Genomic DNA, 17,094 nt, shown 5'->3' with positions numbered 1-17,094 from the left:
GGGTCCAGCTTATATCCAGGACATGGTCAAACCCTACATCCCGACCCGCACTCTCTGCTCTGTATCTGATAAACTGCTTGTCCCTCCCTCACTGAGAGCAAAACACTGTTTGCTTCGAAATGGTGGAAGGAGGTCTCTGAAGACATCAGGACCGCAGAGAGCCTTCACATCTTCCGCCGCAAACTAAAGACCCACCTCTTCAGCCCCTACCTTGACTAAAAGACTAACAAATTGTAGCACTTAAATTGTACTTATAATGGCACTTATCTATAGCAAATTGTAAATTGGCCTATTTGATGAAATTGCACTTTCTTGTTTCTTGGATAAAAGCGTCAGCTAAATGACATGTAATGTAATGTCGTTGTGGCGCAGGGGGTAGAGCGGGTGTGCCGGGAACCACAAGGTTGATGGTTTGAGTCCTGGCTTCCCCATGTCTCAAGTCAAAGCGTCCCTGACCAAGACACCTAACCCCTAATTGCTCCCCGGGCAAAAATGTTTCCATCGGTTAATAATGTAAGGGTTAGGGGCCAAATGAAATGAAATGTAATGTAAAGGTATCTAGGATTAACTAAAAAGATTGACCAAAAAGACTAAATTGTAGTTTCAGCGCTACAGACTGACGTCACTAACATGCATCTCCCATCGTATGAGAACTATGTACCTTTCCTCATGAATTCTCCAACCCATCTTTCCTTGAACCCCCTGATGCTTTCCACAGAGGTCTAGGGATAGATGCTAGGAGGTCATTTTTCGGTCAATTAGAATGCAGCCTGCACCTCCTCTCAACCTGCACTCCCTCTCAGATTGCTTCCCCCTGACCAGCTTCTCTGCCTTAGTTTTATTTACCTCTCTGATCAAATATCTGCTCCGGGTGCATCTCTTCATCACCTGATCCAAAGTCTCTCCTGTCGCATGTGTACAGACTGTGAAGCCCTCTGAGGCAAATTTGTATTTTGCGATTTTGGGCAATACAAAATTAAATGAATTGAACTGAATTAGGTACTTCTCAATTGCCTATGCTGCATCCTTAAAGACGTATTTGTCAACCATACGTCACTTTGACTGCTACTTGGTTCCATCGGCTCTTCCGAACGCGGTCAAGGGACGCAGCCCTCCCAAACCTGATTTGGAGGACACATCAGAAATCAGGAAACATTTATTGCCAAAATATGTCACACATACAAGGAATTTGTCTTGGTGGTTGGTGCGTGACAGTAGACAGTGTAACAATAGACAACAAGACAGCAGTGCACAAGTAATAAAATAAAATGAAATGCTAATGCAATGGGTTAGTAGAATAAGGCTATGGGTTAGTATAAAATAAAAGAATAAAGTTAAAGTTAAAAAATTAAAAATATTTAAAAAGTTAAAAAATAAAGTGCACTAGCGAACAAGTGACAAAGTGACGAGTGACGACAAAGTGACGAGTGAAAAATGACAGTTAAAGTGGCATGTGCATTATGAAAGAAAGTGACCGGTAGAATGTCAGAGTCAGTCATCTGGTCTATCCTTTGCGGCCCAGCATATCCCATCATGCAGTGTAGTCCGACAAGGATTTCATTTCAAGGAGGCAAGTGAGCAAACAGCGGGGAAGGAGTTACATTTTAAATCTAGTGCTAAGTAATAGAATTCACTCAAATAGATACCAATATAAATATTATAAAATAATATATAACATCACTTAGCTTATGAAATAGCTTAAGTTATGTGACGAAGGTAACCGATGTGGTGTTTTTAAATACACATGATACTAGAATAAACTGCTACTTGTCATATCTTTAACTCCGTCATGCTTGTATGTTCGTGTATGTATGAATGTGTGTGTGTGTGTGTGTGTGTGTGTGTGTGTGTGTGAGAGTTGCTGTATTTAGCTGCCTGAAGCCTAATATTTGTGGGAACCAGCAGAGTCTGATAGACGATCTGACAGAGAGACAGGCAGGTGTTATCTGAAGCATGTAATAACCGGTTTTCATTTAAGAAAATAAAAATAAAAATGATTTTTGGGTTCACTTCAATAACAACATGGAAGCTTTATATTTACTTAGATTTTTTTTATGTGATCCTAAAGTCAAAACATCTTATTTGTAAATATTTTTCAATCTTTTCCATGTTATTAACATTGAAAACAACACCACTAACTTTGTATTAAGCAGCATGATATGTTGTGACAAGTGACCCATACATCGGGTTATCCTTCACAGTATCAGAGCTTTGATCCTCGGCTACTCCGGTCCATGCCGATTGTGCCCTCTGGCAACATACTTAACCCCAAAAGCTTATGGGTGAAAGGCATGTTAGAGAATGTTACAAGTCCAGGCATCAGAGTTTGTTTTCATCAATAATTTGTCTCTCTGTGCTTTTACATTTGAGTAGAGAACACCACCCGATTCATAGTCAGCCGTTACCAGGGGGAGAATCATGTGAGTGAAGTGACTTTCAGTTCTGTGACACATTTCAGATTTTCTCCAGGAAATGAATGGAAGTGTATGTAAAGTATGAAAATGTTCCCTCAGTGAGCATGTGCGTGTGTGTGTGTATGCGTGTTTGTTTTCGCGTGTGTGTGTGTGTGTTGGAATGAGCTGGGTCATCGTAGCGACAGCAACTTTACACCAGAGGGTCAAATTAATGTCTTGCAACAGCTGCTGGTGCCATGGCAACGGAAGGGTGGGGTAAACCCTGGCAACGATGAAGACACCAGAGACTGTGTGTGTGTGTGTGTGTGTGTGTGTATGTGTGTGTGTGTGTGTGTGTGTGTGTGTGTGTGTGTGCCTGTTTGTGTGTGTCTATATCTGTGTATGAGCAACTGCGTGTCTGATTAGCTATCAAACTGACTGTAGATTAGTTTAAGTGAGGTAGAAAGAAGTCTGCAGGTCAATAGATGACAATTTAGAAAAAATAATAATGATGATAACCCTATTATAAAAATAAACTTTGAAGTAACGATTTTCTATCAACAAATATATTATATGTAAATGAAAGTGACATGTAATGAAGTGATGTAACAAATCATCTGAGTATACAGAATCTCGATTATTGGCGATTCATTAATTAATTAATGTTGTTAAACTGTTGTCAATGAATGTTTGTTTTTCTTCTAAAGACTTAGAAGTAATGAGTAATCACTTTAGAAAGTGTTTATTTTAGACACTGTTGTTTAATTGTTAATGTTATATGAAACACAGAACTACACACATTGGATAGAGGCAGAATTCCACCTAGTGGAACTAACAACTCTGTCCCTGCAGCGAGCGGCCGTTTTATTTCCGGGGTCAAGTTAGGCTACGTAAAAACATTTTGTCACATTAATCTCCGCCACATTAATCGCATGCATTAACATGTTTATGTTGACAGCCCTGATATATATATATGTTTATATATATATATTATACCCTATGAAGCTAACATTAATGTGTTGAGGAAAGACCAACTCAAAAGCCCCAAAAAACTTAAATTATTGTGCTTTATGTCCCTTACCCCGTCAATTTAAAAAGCGAGCATCGGAAGCTAATCACCGTGTTAGCAAGACTTCATCTAGCTAACTAAACATTCCGAGTGTAGCAGTCTCTAGAGAGGCTTTGTATGTGCGGCTTCCCTTTCAAGCCAATTCGTTGTATGATTGTGAGGTCAGTCTGATCTGGGTCCAGTTGTTTTACTTCTAGTTTCTCCACCAAAGTTATTCTCTCAGTCTTAGAGTAGAGAATGTACTGAGTTCGGATTGGGTCTTACTGCTCGCCATTGTCATGTTGTTAAAACGACGCGTCACAAGACAAGCCCTTACGAGAGCGCAGTCTTGGGCAAGCCCCACGGCCCAAGGACGTGTAAATTATATGACACTCATTTATCTTTAATCACTTATTGGCTAAATTGAGACATGCAGACAGGCGTAGAGGACGTGCAGAAAAAGCATATATTTTGCATAGATATTAGAAGTATTCCTGGATGTATTCCATGTTTCAAATGCACCAATATTGACTATTTGTAAAATGTAATTTTGATATGATAAAAAAAAAATTGGAGCTCAAGGGGCTCCCACTGTATATGGTCTTTATATGAACTCACCAGATGGCATCGATTTATGTGTACCACAAAAACGTTTTAAATTGAATCTGCACTGTAATTGTTTGTAACCTGAGCAACATGCACAGCAAACTGACAGATTGCATTTCATGATTATTTCACAAACTGGCATGATACTTTGCTGAGTTTGGACAACCCACCCACCACACTTTTCTCTACAGGAGTTAATAACAAGAAGACTGAGGAGTTGCTACAGCGCTACACAATGCCAGGATGGCGCCTCTGCTGCCCCCTGTTGGTTCAGAGGTCTTCAGACGCTTCACTCCATCCTCGTTGGAGGAGCTCCTTAAACATCACAAACTCGTGGAGAAGGAGCAACAGAGCAGGAAGGAGAAGAATATAGAGGTACAACAAATATTGATTAGATATCAGTTCAAATGAATCAATACAGTGAAAACAAGGAATCAATACATTAAAAATAAGATATAATTTGTCTGAGATTAAATCATCTTAAATTCTTCAGTTATATGCGGATTGGCCGAGGATGGCATCACAACAATCTGGCTCCAAAGAACGTTTCTACATTAAATCTCTTGCGTATTCAGTGATCAGTTTGTAACAGTGTGGACTCCATGGCAAGATAGCTTGTTGGACTATCAGCTTGGGCCGGGCATAGTAATGGGTCAATCAAAATTTGAAATGAATATCTCATCTAATCTACAAACACTAATCTCAGGGTCAGGTCGCAGGGGCAACAGCTTCAGCAGGGGACCCCAAACTTTGTTTTCCCAGGCCATAGCTACCAGCTCTGACTGAGGAATCCCAATGCGTTCTTCCCTGGGCCTCTTCCCAGCTGGCCATGCCTGGAACACCTCCATATGGAGGCCCCCAAGGGGCTTCCTACCAGATGCCCATACCACCTCACCTGGCTCCTTTCAATGCAAATGAGCAGCGGCTCTATTCCGAGCTCCTCACGGATGGCTAAATTTCTCACCCTATCTCTAAGGGAGACGCAGCCACCTTCCTGAGGAAACCCATTTTGGCTGCTTGTACCCAAGCTGGTCGGTCGTTTCATGACCAGGACAAAAGTGTTCCTCTTCGATCCGTGGTACGATTCAAATTAATATTATTTAAATAAAAGTGACTACAAAATTCTTTCTCTGGTTGACAGATAGCGGAGGAAGATCTTCCTAAGCCAGCCAGCGACTTAGAGGCCGGAAAGCCTCTCCCATTCATCTACGGAGACCCACCCCCTGGACTTTTGAACACACCATTGGAGGAGCTGGATCCTTTCTACAAATCACACAAGGTCTCTGTCTCTCTTTGTTGAATGGTATTCAATCTGATCAGCAGAGATCAATAAATCATTAAATCTATTATCAGCTTAGTTAGTTTTCAATCATTAGCTCAGTAATATAGTGAATCAGGAGTCTCTTTGCTGGGTCAGTCTCTTTCTGTTTGATTATCTTTGTCATTCTTCCTGACCTTTCTTTCTGTCTGTCTCTTTGACATTTCTGTCCTTCATATCTGACCTACCTGTCTCAATTGGTGTCTCTTACCTATCCTTCTCTACGAACTGTTTGTCTCATCTAACTCTCTGTCCAAATTACCACCTGTCTCTCTGACCTCCCTGTCCATCGGACCTTCCTAACTCTATCTGTCTCTTGAACTTGTCCAGCCCTCTGACCTGTCCGTCTCTTTGCAGACGTTCATCGTCCTCGGTAAAGGAAACATCATCTATCGGTTCAATGCTGAGTCAGCCTGTTACCTGCTCAGTCCATTCAACCCTCTGAGGACTGTCGCCATCCGGATCCTAATCCACTCATATCCTTTACAATGTCTAAATGTGATTTCCCTTTAACCCAATCCTGTTATTTATCATGTCTTACTAAACCAACCCTATAATTTGTATTGTCTCACTAAGACAAACCTTATCCTTTATGATGTCTCACTAACCCAATCCTATCTTTTTGCATGTCTCACGTATCCAACCTTATTGTTCATGACGTCTCACTAAAGCAACCCCATCTTTAATGAGGTCTCATTTACCCAGTTATATTGTTTATGATGTCTCACTAACCTAAACCTTATCCTTCATGATGTCTCACTAACCCAACCTTACCTTTATTGAGATCTTATTAACCCAACCCTATTGTTTATACGGTCTCATTTACCCAGTTATATTGTTTATGATGTCTCACTAACCTAAACCTTATCCTTTATGATGTCCCACCAACCCAACCCTATCATTTATGATGTCTCACTAGCCCAAGAGTTAGCTTTGATTTGCGGGTAGCTATTTAACAATCAGCTGATGATTTTCTTTTCTTCCTTAAAAATCAAACATTATTCAGTTTGTTCATAATGGTAACCATTCTGGCCAACTGTGCCTTCATGACTCTGAGTGACCCTCCAGAATGGATCAAAACTGTGGAGTGAGTCAACACACACAAGAATACACATAATACACACACAGCAGCAATGTGTTGTTTCTCCATATTTCTGAAAACTGAAGCTTAAGTCGCTCTCTAACAGCCGATACCAACAACAGAGGCCAAGCCAACCGCGTAAGACAGTAACTACTGGTAATCTTACTGACATTGTTCTAAAATGATCAATCTAAACAAAATGATTATGTGATCATTCTGATCACTGCAATCAATATGATCAATCCGATCAATCGATCATATGAGCAATATGATCTGATCATGTCAATTGATCATGGCCATTACTATCATCAATTTCATTATAGCGACCAATATAATCCTTGTAATAAATCTGATAACATGATCATTATGATCAATCTGATTGCAATAATAATTGTCATCAATCTGATCATTGTGATAAGATCACAACACCCTTCTCAGTTATACAGAAGGCTCATCTTAATAAAAAATAAGTACAAACAGACAAAAGTTTATTAAACTAATAGTTAAACCTGTAGGTGATTACCTGTTAATAAATAAGAAGCCTTGAATGAAGTATTTTTTGTTCTCTGTTGAGTAATTGTTACACTAGCAAGGACGACGCCAACAACATGATGGGTTCAACCATTTTAATAGCAAGACGTGAGCGATATGATTGTAAGTTGATCCATCTAGTGGTCGAAAGGGTTGTGGGGAGCTACATCGGAGGATCTGCCGTGCGCTACCGTACGACAAACCTCTTCATGACCCTACGAAAAAAGGTAGAAAGAGATGGGGGGGACAGCACGGAAGACCCCCAAAAACTCCCATATGTGAGGTGTGATGAGCGGCTTGAAGAACTTTGAGATCCAAGCGGATGTAGCGGTGGGATGCTTTTGAGGACCGGCGGCTCATGATATGGATGAGGCGTTCTGGGTTTCTATTACAGGAGACACTAGTGCGGCGCTGATTCTCGAGGAGCGTCTGGAGTGCAAGGCTGGAGAAATGCGGGACGAGGAAGAAATGTTGCGAAAGTCCTGGTAGAACAAGAATCTGATAGTTCCTTGGCTTGATGGGCTTTGTTATTTTCAAAACTGCACGTATGTCGAATTAGTCTCAAATGGACTCTGGGGTGACTGTGTTAGAGTAAAGACTGGTGTGGGTCAGCCTGATTTTTGTTTGCTGAAATTGGATAGGCAGGTACGGCGGCGTGTGTTCAAGGTAAGGGTTGAACCGACAAACATTTGATGACTGTCTTGGAATGACCAAAAGTAACAAAACCTGTCACGTAGACCTGATCAAACGACGGGAACGTTATTGTATGGTTGTGGAAGTTCTTTGAAGCTGTCCAGTAAGACGAGAGGTATTAGACGAGAGTTTAACATCAGTGCCGAACATGGAGGAACCTGCCTCAGAAGGGCCACGCTTCTGAACCTGGCATGATGGATAACACGTGCAGCGTTGCTGTCGATACCTTAACCACTAGTTTCCTGATTCCTGATAGGAGGTTGCCGGAGTGAATTAGGATAAGCTTGCAAGACTGCTCGTGGCTCCACAGGATGGCCGTGGCTATGATGGCATAGATTTCGAAGAGTGCAAGGGAAGTTGCTGGGCAATCTCCCGCGAGCTCGAGAGGCCATCTTTGTTGTGAACCATCTTCCGTTGTAACAGCCCCCAAATACCAACAGAAGGAGCTGCGTCCGTGTAAAAATGTAAATGGCGTGCATGTGTTAACGTGTCATTGGAGAGAATAAATAATCCTGTTCCAATTGAAGAGAAGGTTCGGCCAGTTTGCATCGGCCCCAACTGTCGGGGGGGAGGATGAAATCCAGGAGAGATAGGATGGATGCGGCTAATGCTAGGAGGTGGAAGATCTCCCTTGCGGAATGATGCATTGGGCAAAGTTTGGGTGGCCCAGAGGATATGAAGTTGGCGTTGGCGAAGTTGGGTACAACGTGTGGCAAGGAGGAAGCCGACTGCTAAACTCCATGACGTAAACCACGGTAGGAAGTCATTTAAGGGGTGTGGTTTGCAGAGGGATGTACGAGCGGTCTCGGCCATTCCCTAAGCTGGACGTGTTTAGGACGTAGACGTGTTGATGCGTGGACAGACTACCGGGGAGGTATAAATGCATGGACGAGCGACATAAGACATATCAATGCATGGAGGGACGACTTGGGACATATTGATGCATGGATGGATGAACAACGTATTTTAATGAACGTATTTTGCGGGGCTTGCTAAAAAAAGACACGCAAGAGAGACGCGGTGTGCACGGAGGGGAGGGGCTGTGTGTGTGTGTATGTGAGACGCGTGAGTGACATAGACGGAGAGAGAGCAGGGAAAGGAAATGCAGCTGAACGAATGAGCTGCGTGATTTAAATAGCGTTAAAAAAAAAAAAAACACAAATTAGTCTATGTGTGGGAAACACTGCCTTAGCTTTACAAGCACCATGGCCGGCCAAGAAGAGAGACCTCAACAATGTGGTTTGAACTTGTTTACACAGAAGTAATTTTATTGCTATTTTGAGTAAAATCGTAAATAATAATTAACTGATTCATTAAGATTAAAATTGAGTTAGTATGTCCTTGTAGAAAAACTTATTTCATACAATTTCGATATCATAATGCAATAAATTCAAAACAAAGGTACAACCCATTTCTCGTTCCTATATGATCAAAGGTAGGCTCGACAGAAAAGGTTTGGGAACCACTGCATTAGTCGTTATATCCCCAAGTCCACACAAATGTTTGCCCTATCTTCTTCTCTAGTTTCAGCTCCAGTTTATTGTTTAATGTTTTCATTTTTAAGGTATGTTTATGTTTTAATATGCAAGATATGTTTATTTTAGTTTTTTAAATTTTTAAATTGAAACATACGTTGTTTAAATATTCATTCAACGTTAACGTTTCAATGTCTGAGGTACATTTCTGTCGTTGCACAGGTACGTGTTCACTTTCATCTACACGTTTGAAGCAACGATCAAAGTTCTGTCCAGAGGATTCTGTGTCGGTGGTTTTACATTTCTGAAGGACCCATGGAACTGGTTGGACTTCATGGTCATCAGCATGGCGTAATACTCCCAACACACCTGAAAACACATATTTATTACACATTAATACACATAGTTATTATTATTATTGTTAATTAATGAATTAATGTTGATCTTATCATTATGTTTTCTAGTATTTCTGAAAGCTGATTAAATCTTCACTAAAGCCTCCTGATAAGTGAATAATTTAGAATAATTTGTCCTGAATAGGGTTGAGCACTCTTATTTTTATGCCGATCATATTCTCAGGAACTGGAACTGTGAAAACATGAAACATGTGAACATTGTGAGAACATAAAACAATGGGGTTGGTGTGTGTTTAGAATCCATAACGCCCTCTGGTGGGAGGGAGGACTTAGTTTGGACTTATTTGCTCAACTAAAGTGTGTAGTACTTTCTATTTTTGTGAAGCCCTTGATACAGATTTACTTTCCTACAGTTAACAGATGACTCTTTTAATGTCAAACACTTAATCAACCTTTAATTACAAAGTCATCTGCTTGGTTTTTTGATTTCACTCCACGATGATGATGTCATCTCTGTTTTTCAGATACCTGACAGAGTTTGTAGATTTGGGAAACGTTTCTGTGTTGAGAACGTTCAGAGTCCTTCGAGCTTTGAAGACGATCACAGTCATTCCTGGTCAGTGTGTGTGTGTCTGTGTGTGTGTGTTCTCGAATCTGATCAGTTGCTCAGTTTTTATTGCCGCTATCCCCTCCAGGCCTGAAGACGATAGTCGGAGCTCTCATCCAATCAGTGAAGAAGTTGGCTGACGTCATGATTCTGACCGTCTTCTGCCTCAGCGTCTTCGCTCTGATTGGTCTGCAGCTTTTCATGGGAAACCTGCGGCAAAAATGTGTCCTGATCTCACCATTGTTGCTTAGTAACAACATCTCTGACTCTATCATTGGTACTGGGTACCATGGCGACAACAACACCAAAAGTAACCATACAGGAAGGGGTGACTTTGATTACTCCGAGCACATCAATAACCCAGGTATAATGATAATGTCCCGCACAACCCAGGTCAAATACTGAACCATAACCTATCTTTGGTACAACTATTACTACAATACCTCATTGAGTACCCAGGTATGACGATAGTGGTTCTGATTGTTTAGTAAGACACACTGAACCTTATTAACAACCTATGTACTGTACAAATCAGTCTGATCTCCAAAACCTGTTCGTAAAAATGTATACGAAAATCTTGAACATACAAATTCGTAGTGATACATACTAAATAAATACGGACTGCAACTGATGACGTCACCCTATTCAAAGTGAATGGGGACCTGCACCCCGTAAACACACTTCATGAATTCTAATGTAATGTGATGTAAAATAAACGTGTTATGCTTGCATTTTTAACGAGAAATCAATGTTAAATTGTAAGAATACAATACTAACCCTAACCCCCTCAAAAAATCCAACATGGCGGAGAGACGTTCACTCAAGAATCCAACATGGTCCGCCATGTTGTTCACTCAAGGGGCGTGGTTAACCACCGCCAGTTCGTATGTATTGTTACGAATTTGTATGTTCATGATTTTCGTATACATTTGTACGAACAGGTTTTGGAGATCACGTTGGTACAAATACTATCACTAATATAAGTCACCATTTACCTCCCCGAGGTACCAATACAATTACCAATACTTAACCTAACATTGGTCCAATACACAAACACAGCAAATTATTATATTCCACTTTGAATAATCAGACTCAGGTTTTCCTATTTAATCAAGAACATTTTAAATTAGATGCTCAACCTAAATTTACCATGCTTAGCACTTTATCATTTTCATTTGTCTACTTGTCTCTCTCTGCCTGCCTGTCTGTCTCATAGAGAACTACTACTACCAGCCAGGTCAACTTGATGCTCTGCTGTGTGGTAACAGCTCTGATGCCGGGTAAGTTCACAACAAAAATGGTAAAGATCATGATGATACTGACTGTGGTATTGATGATGATGATGATGATGAGGAAGATGATGTGTACAGGGTCTGTCCTGAGGGTTACGTCTGTCTAAAAGCTGGGAGAAACCCAAACTACGACTACACCAGCTACGACTCGTTTGGTTGGGCCTTCCTGTCTCTGTTCAGACTGATGACCCAGGACTTCTGGGAGAACCTGTTCCAGCTGGTCAGTAACTGACTGGTCCTTGTAATCGACTGGTTTCTCTACCGACTGGTCCCAGTAACTGACTGGTCCCTGTAGCCGATTGGAATGAATCGGCTCTCTAACTTAGTGTAGATAGTTTAAAGATTGACAGGACAAACAACCAGACAACCACAGCCGAGGGGAGGTTTCTGGTTCTCCCTTCCCTTTTACCTGTCTGTCTCTCAGCTGTCTTTTTAACACCTGTCTGTCTGAATGCAGACCCTGCGAGCGGCCGGTAAGACCTACATGATGTTCTTTGTGGTGGTCATCTTCCTCGGCTCCTTCTACCTCATTAACCTCATCCTGGCGGTGGTTGCAATGGCGTACGCTGAGCAGAACGAGGCCACCATGGCCGAGGCCAAGGAAAAGGAGGAGGAGTACGCTCAGATCCTGGAGATGCTGAAGAATAGAGAGGAGGAGGTCATATATGATATTTAACATTTAATCTGCTCACAGTAAAAATAGACAGCTCAGTATTAATTCTCCTTGTTGGCACAGCAGACGGCCCGCAGGGCACAACTCTCAGAGGAACAACATACAGCACCACAGAAGACGACTTCTTCTGCAGAAATAAAGGGCCATGAGCAAGAACACACTACCATGGAAGGTATTAGCTGTGTCTCACTTCGCAGGCGGTATCCTCCTGATGTCCGTTCCACGTAGGCCGGGTCCTTCAACGGCCGCATAGGCTGAACCAAGCATTCTGTAATGGGATGATCTGGCCTACGGGGGGATTTCCTGTTTACATCATCACCTTTTCCTCCGCCACCTCAGTTGCCCAGCAACTTGCAGCTCTTGACAGTGAAAACCTTGTAACTCAAAAAACAAATAAAAACCAGATAGAGAAGGTAATCTTGTTCTTCTTGAGAGAAGAACATTTTCTATCCAACTAAGAATTAACTACTGATCAACAGCATCTAAAGAACTTTCTCTTAGAATCTTCTCTCTAGGAACTGCTCTATGAATTTTCTCTCTAACCTGCTGCGTGTTTCAGACTTTGCAGACGACCAGAGGCCGTGCCCTTCATGTTGGTATGTCTTCTCTGACATCTTCCTGAAATGGAACTGTTGTGGCTGCTGGCGGCGGCTCAAACAGTTCCTCTACATCGTTGTCATGGACCCTTTCATTGACCTCGGCATCACCATCTGTATCGTCCTCAACACCGTCTTCATGGCCATGGAGCATTACCCCATGACTGAGGAATTTGAGGAGCTTCTGAGCATTGGGAATCTGGTCGGTGATGAAAGTCAGATAGTTGGTGTCTCTTCAAGTGAAAGCTTTGGTAGTGCTGTTGATTTGTGAAATAACTATTCACATCACTTCCTCAGTGAAATGATGTATGTTTTTACCACGAAGCTCATTGGAAGATCATTCTGTTGGATTTAAATATCCTTTGATAAGGATTAATGAACAATCAATAAGAGAGAAGGTTTGATACACAACGCATTAGTGTATCAAACCTTCTCTCTTTTGGATAATGTTCTAAAGCTAAATCTCCGTAAGAATCTGCTGTTGCAGCTTCGTTATTCTGCTCCAAATTGATGAAGCTGACCTGGGATCACCAGCCTCTCAATGCGGAGAAATACATTTAATAATCAATAAATAGAAGTATATAAATGTTTTGAGTAAAAGTAAAACTTTATTAGAAGGGATGTCAAACATCATATTGCGTCATATCATAGAGATATAACAAATAGACAGTGAAGTGCAGGAGCTGCAGCTCCAGTTCTGCAATGTTTAAAATCCCATTCATTCAATAGCCTTGGTGCTAAGCATCTTCTGCTGACCTCTTACCCCGGATCCTTGGCCATAGGTCTTCACAGGGATCTTCACAGCTGAGATGGTCCTTAAACTTCTGGCCATGGACCCTTACTACTACTTCCAGGTCAGGACTTCCTGTCTTTTTGTAGTGTTAAAATATGGCCATTTTCTGAATTTTTGACTGCAGCCCAATTCAGTGATGGCGACAGACAGCTGTTGCCAAGGTAACATGTGTCTCTCATTAGTAATTTCCCATTGTTCCAGGTGGGTTGGAACATCTTTGACAGCATCATTGTCACCATGAGTCTTGTGGAGCTGGGATTGGCTGACGTTCAGGGCCTGTCTGTGCTGCGCTCCTTCCGATTGGTCAGTGTGAACTCACTTATTACACTCTTAAAGCCAATCAAGTCATTACCTGTTTCCATCTACATGTCTGTCCTCACATCTGTCTCCTTCTGTCTCACGTCTAGATGCGAGTCTTTAAGCTGGCCAAGTCGTGGCCGACCCTCAACATGTTGATCAAGATCATTGGGAACTCGGTGGGAGCTCTGGGGAACCTAACTCTGGTCCTGGCCATCATTGTCTTCATCTTCGCAGTTGTTGGCATGCAGCTGTTCGGGAAAAACTACAAAGAGTGCGTCTGTCGCATTTCACTTGACTGCGAACTTCCCCGCTGGCATATGGACGACTTCTTCCATGCCTTCCTCATCATCTTCAGGATCCTGTGTGGCGAGTGGATTGAAACCATGTGGGACTGCATGGAGGTCTCAGGTCAGACCATGTGTCTGATTATCTTCATGATGGTCCTTGTCATCGGAAATCTTGTGGTGAGTCTGTGTAGTTCAGGCTCAGACTACATGGCGATCCACCCCCTCCAAGGACCAGTCGATGGGTGGGGGGGATGGACAGTGTAGAACAGCGGCACTGCACGGCGTCACGCCGCAGAGATGCGATGATGCTGGAGGGACGCGAATCGGCGATTGAGCAGCGTGTTTCTTGCGGCGACTTCGCCACGAACTCAATGCGATTCCAGGCGAAGTCGCGTCAAATGGCCAAACGCAGAAAGTTGAAATATTCAATCTTGGGCGACAAAACGCTGTGACGCTGTGGCGCGATAGCCTACATCGTCCTGCAGACACCGAGCTATACAATACATCCTCGGACATTGATTGCGAACGGTCCGGGAAAGATCTCGCACTTTTAACAAACAGCATACAACCCTATGTGCATTTTTACAGCATCCCATCACTGCACTGAATATAGTACAATAAATTGTAGGGTAATTGTATTGTTAAACCGCACACTGATACTAAATATTGAATAATATAAAGGACGTTTGCTCAATGATAACGTGTGTGTGGCCGTTTGGTTGTGCTTGAGAATACGGTGTCTCTCCACAGTTCCCTCGGCATGGAAGTATGATGAGAAGCCGGGGAAGTCCAGTGCCCCATCCGGTTAATCCGATCCAATGATACGTCGGATTTTGCTGCAGATGTGTCAGAAGGGGTGGAGGGTTGCATCTGGTGCACGCTGAAATGTTGACCCAAAAGCAAACCGGAGACACAGTTTTGAGGTCACAAAGAAAGGATTTATTTCTCGTGAGGCTCGTGAGGAGAGGCTCGGGGGTGGGTTGCCGGCAGGTACGGTGGAAGACCGTGCAGGTTACAGAGCGCAGGCTGAGCAAACGTGCTGTTTTGTCGTGGCAAGTTGTGTCGCATCACGTCGATGGGAGACAATGATCTGACACGGAGGCCCGGGAGACAATAGGCTTTAACTGGTGCCAGATTGGTGATTGGCCACAGGTGAGAGTGGTGAGAGAGCGCTCCTCTCGGGCATCCCGCCCAGCCTGAAAACACAGGAGCGCCAGCCAGCACCCAGGATCAAAATATATAAATTAGTGAAGGCCAAGAAATCATCATCACCACACGATGGTGTCCATGGAGTTGACCAATGCCTGTAGGTGGAGATGACAGTGCTGTTTGTTCTCGCTGGGCCTCAGAGCAGCAGGCGGAGAACACATACGATGTGTAGCATTCTTCCTCTTAGCCTGCAGAGGTTGTGCTGTCCTGATTTCCTCGCCCTTTTTCACCGCCAGGTCGATCGACTCGCTTACCAACAGACCTGGTGCTGGGACCACGCCGTGGTCTTTAGCCAGTTTAGCCAGAATGGCTTCTTTACTTCTCTAGGGAACCATCATCTTATAGTGGTGGAGAGATTTGTGTTTCCCTATGAACCTGAGGGCTGTGTTGTCTGGAGCCTTGTGCTCCTGGTAGGGTTACCCATGGCAAAGTGGTCTCAGGCGAGGGGCCAGGCTAAGCTAATGGTTCAAAAGATCCTATTAAAAGGCAGAAGAGGGAAGGAGCTACCTGGCCCAGAGGAAGCCCACACAGCCCGAAGGAGTGACACGGCACCCTGAAACTGCCAACTGCCGCAATTCCCATGGGCTCACCACCTGTGGGGAAATCGATGGGGTCAGGTGCGGTGCTACAAGGGTGGTAGTGACAGTAGGGGATCTAGACGGAACAGACTTGGGCGGCAGATGCTAGCTCTGGGGACGTGGACGTCCTCATAGGTTGGACAAGAGACAAATATTCACCCGTCCGCGGCCTAGGTTGATTTAGTGGCCGTACAGACCACCTCCGCCTCCGTCTCCTCTTCTGTTCTTGGTATTCATTAAAAGAAGTTGCTCTTCAATGTTCAGCAGCTCCAACGCCATCAACTGTTTTTTGGTGGGCCTCTCTGCCATCTTCCAAGGTGTATGTGGACAACAAGACTGAGTAAATAAACAAACCAACGACTTCCACACAAAAACGTGACTCTCTAGGTCGTCTTCGACAAAAAACGTTACTCCACCTAGTGTTCTGGCGGGGAACTGCTCTGTAACACACGCAAGCCTTTTTGAACCATGAATTAAAACGAGTGTGTCGACACAGCGGTGCGTTAAGACGCACCAGCCTTCAGCCTCCATGGTAAAGTCTACTCCAAGGTGCTGGAAAGGAGGGTTCGGCCGATAGTCGAACCAAGGACTGAAGAGGAACAATGCGTTTTTTGTCCTGGGCGTGGAAGTCGGAGGCGTTTCTGGTGGGGGTTGGCCTTCGCCAGGGCTCGCCTTGTCACCAATCCTATTTTCACGTGATATAAGGCATAGTTGGGGGGAGGAGGGCCTACAGTTCGGGGGGCTGTGGATTTCATCGCTGCTTTTTGATGATATGGTGATAATAGCATTCTCGGTCTGTGACCTCTAACTCTCACTGGAGTGGTTCGCAGCCGAGTGTGAAGCGGTTGGGATGAGGATTAGCACCTCTAAATCTGAGGCCATGGTTCTCAGCAGGAAACCGATGGATTGCCTACTCCGGGTAGGGAATGTGTCCTTACCCCAAGTGAAGGGGTTCAAGTACCTTGGGGTCTTGTTCACAAGTGAGGGGAAGATGGAGTGTGAGTTTGGCCAGAGAATCGGAGCAGTAGGGGTCGTATTGCATTCTCTTTACCGCACCATTGTGACGAAAAGAGAGCTGAGCCGGAAGGCAAAGCTCTCAATCTACCGGTCAATCTTCGTTCCTACCCTCGAGGAGGGTGCGAGAGCGCAGCGTAAGCTGGCGAAGGGCTGGCCCAGGGCTGAATGTATTTTAGGACGCTGTAATTATATGTCACTCATTTATCTTTATCAGTCATTGGCTAAACTGCTTCTTATCTTA

At 43.5% G+C, this 17,094-nt stretch overlaps 1 protein-coding gene across 1 annotated transcript in view; it reads left to right on the top strand.

Annotated features, from left to right (window-relative positions):
- Nucleotides 1-17,094, top strand: part of scn4ab (sodium channel, voltage-gated, type IV, alpha, b) — a 35,926-nt gene that overhangs the window by 6,740 nt on the left and 12,092 nt on the right. Inside the window, exons 2-16 of the mRNA XM_078084331.1 lie at nucleotides 4,239-4,422; nucleotides 5,189-5,326; nucleotides 5,723-5,843; nucleotides 6,365-6,452; nucleotides 9,368-9,496; nucleotides 10,026-10,117; nucleotides 10,197-10,472; nucleotides 11,325-11,388; nucleotides 11,479-11,620; nucleotides 11,858-12,058; nucleotides 12,140-12,245; nucleotides 12,633-12,871; nucleotides 13,452-13,523; nucleotides 13,664-13,765; nucleotides 13,870-14,226. Coding sequence (XP_077940457.1) covers nucleotides 4,291-4,422; nucleotides 5,189-5,326; nucleotides 5,723-5,843; nucleotides 6,365-6,452; nucleotides 9,368-9,496; nucleotides 10,026-10,117; nucleotides 10,197-10,472; nucleotides 11,325-11,388; nucleotides 11,479-11,620; nucleotides 11,858-12,058; nucleotides 12,140-12,245; nucleotides 12,633-12,871; nucleotides 13,452-13,523; nucleotides 13,664-13,765; nucleotides 13,870-14,226 — 2,259 coding nt within the window. The 5' untranslated portion in view covers nucleotides 4,239-4,290. The remainder of the gene's footprint in view (nucleotides 1-4,238; nucleotides 4,423-5,188; nucleotides 5,327-5,722; nucleotides 5,844-6,364; nucleotides 6,453-9,367; nucleotides 9,497-10,025; nucleotides 10,118-10,196; nucleotides 10,473-11,324; nucleotides 11,389-11,478; nucleotides 11,621-11,857; nucleotides 12,059-12,139; nucleotides 12,246-12,632; nucleotides 12,872-13,451; nucleotides 13,524-13,663; nucleotides 13,766-13,869; nucleotides 14,227-17,094) is intronic.

The sequence above is a fragment of the Gasterosteus aculeatus genome, chromosome 11 (genome assembly GCF_964276395.1).
Source record: "Gasterosteus aculeatus chromosome 11, fGasAcu3.hap1.1, whole genome shotgun sequence".
Taxonomy (NCBI): Eukaryota; Metazoa; Chordata; class Actinopteri; order Perciformes; family Gasterosteidae; genus Gasterosteus; species Gasterosteus aculeatus.
Note: the sequence above shows the minus strand (reverse complement) of the source record. Positions and strands in the feature narration are given on the sequence as shown.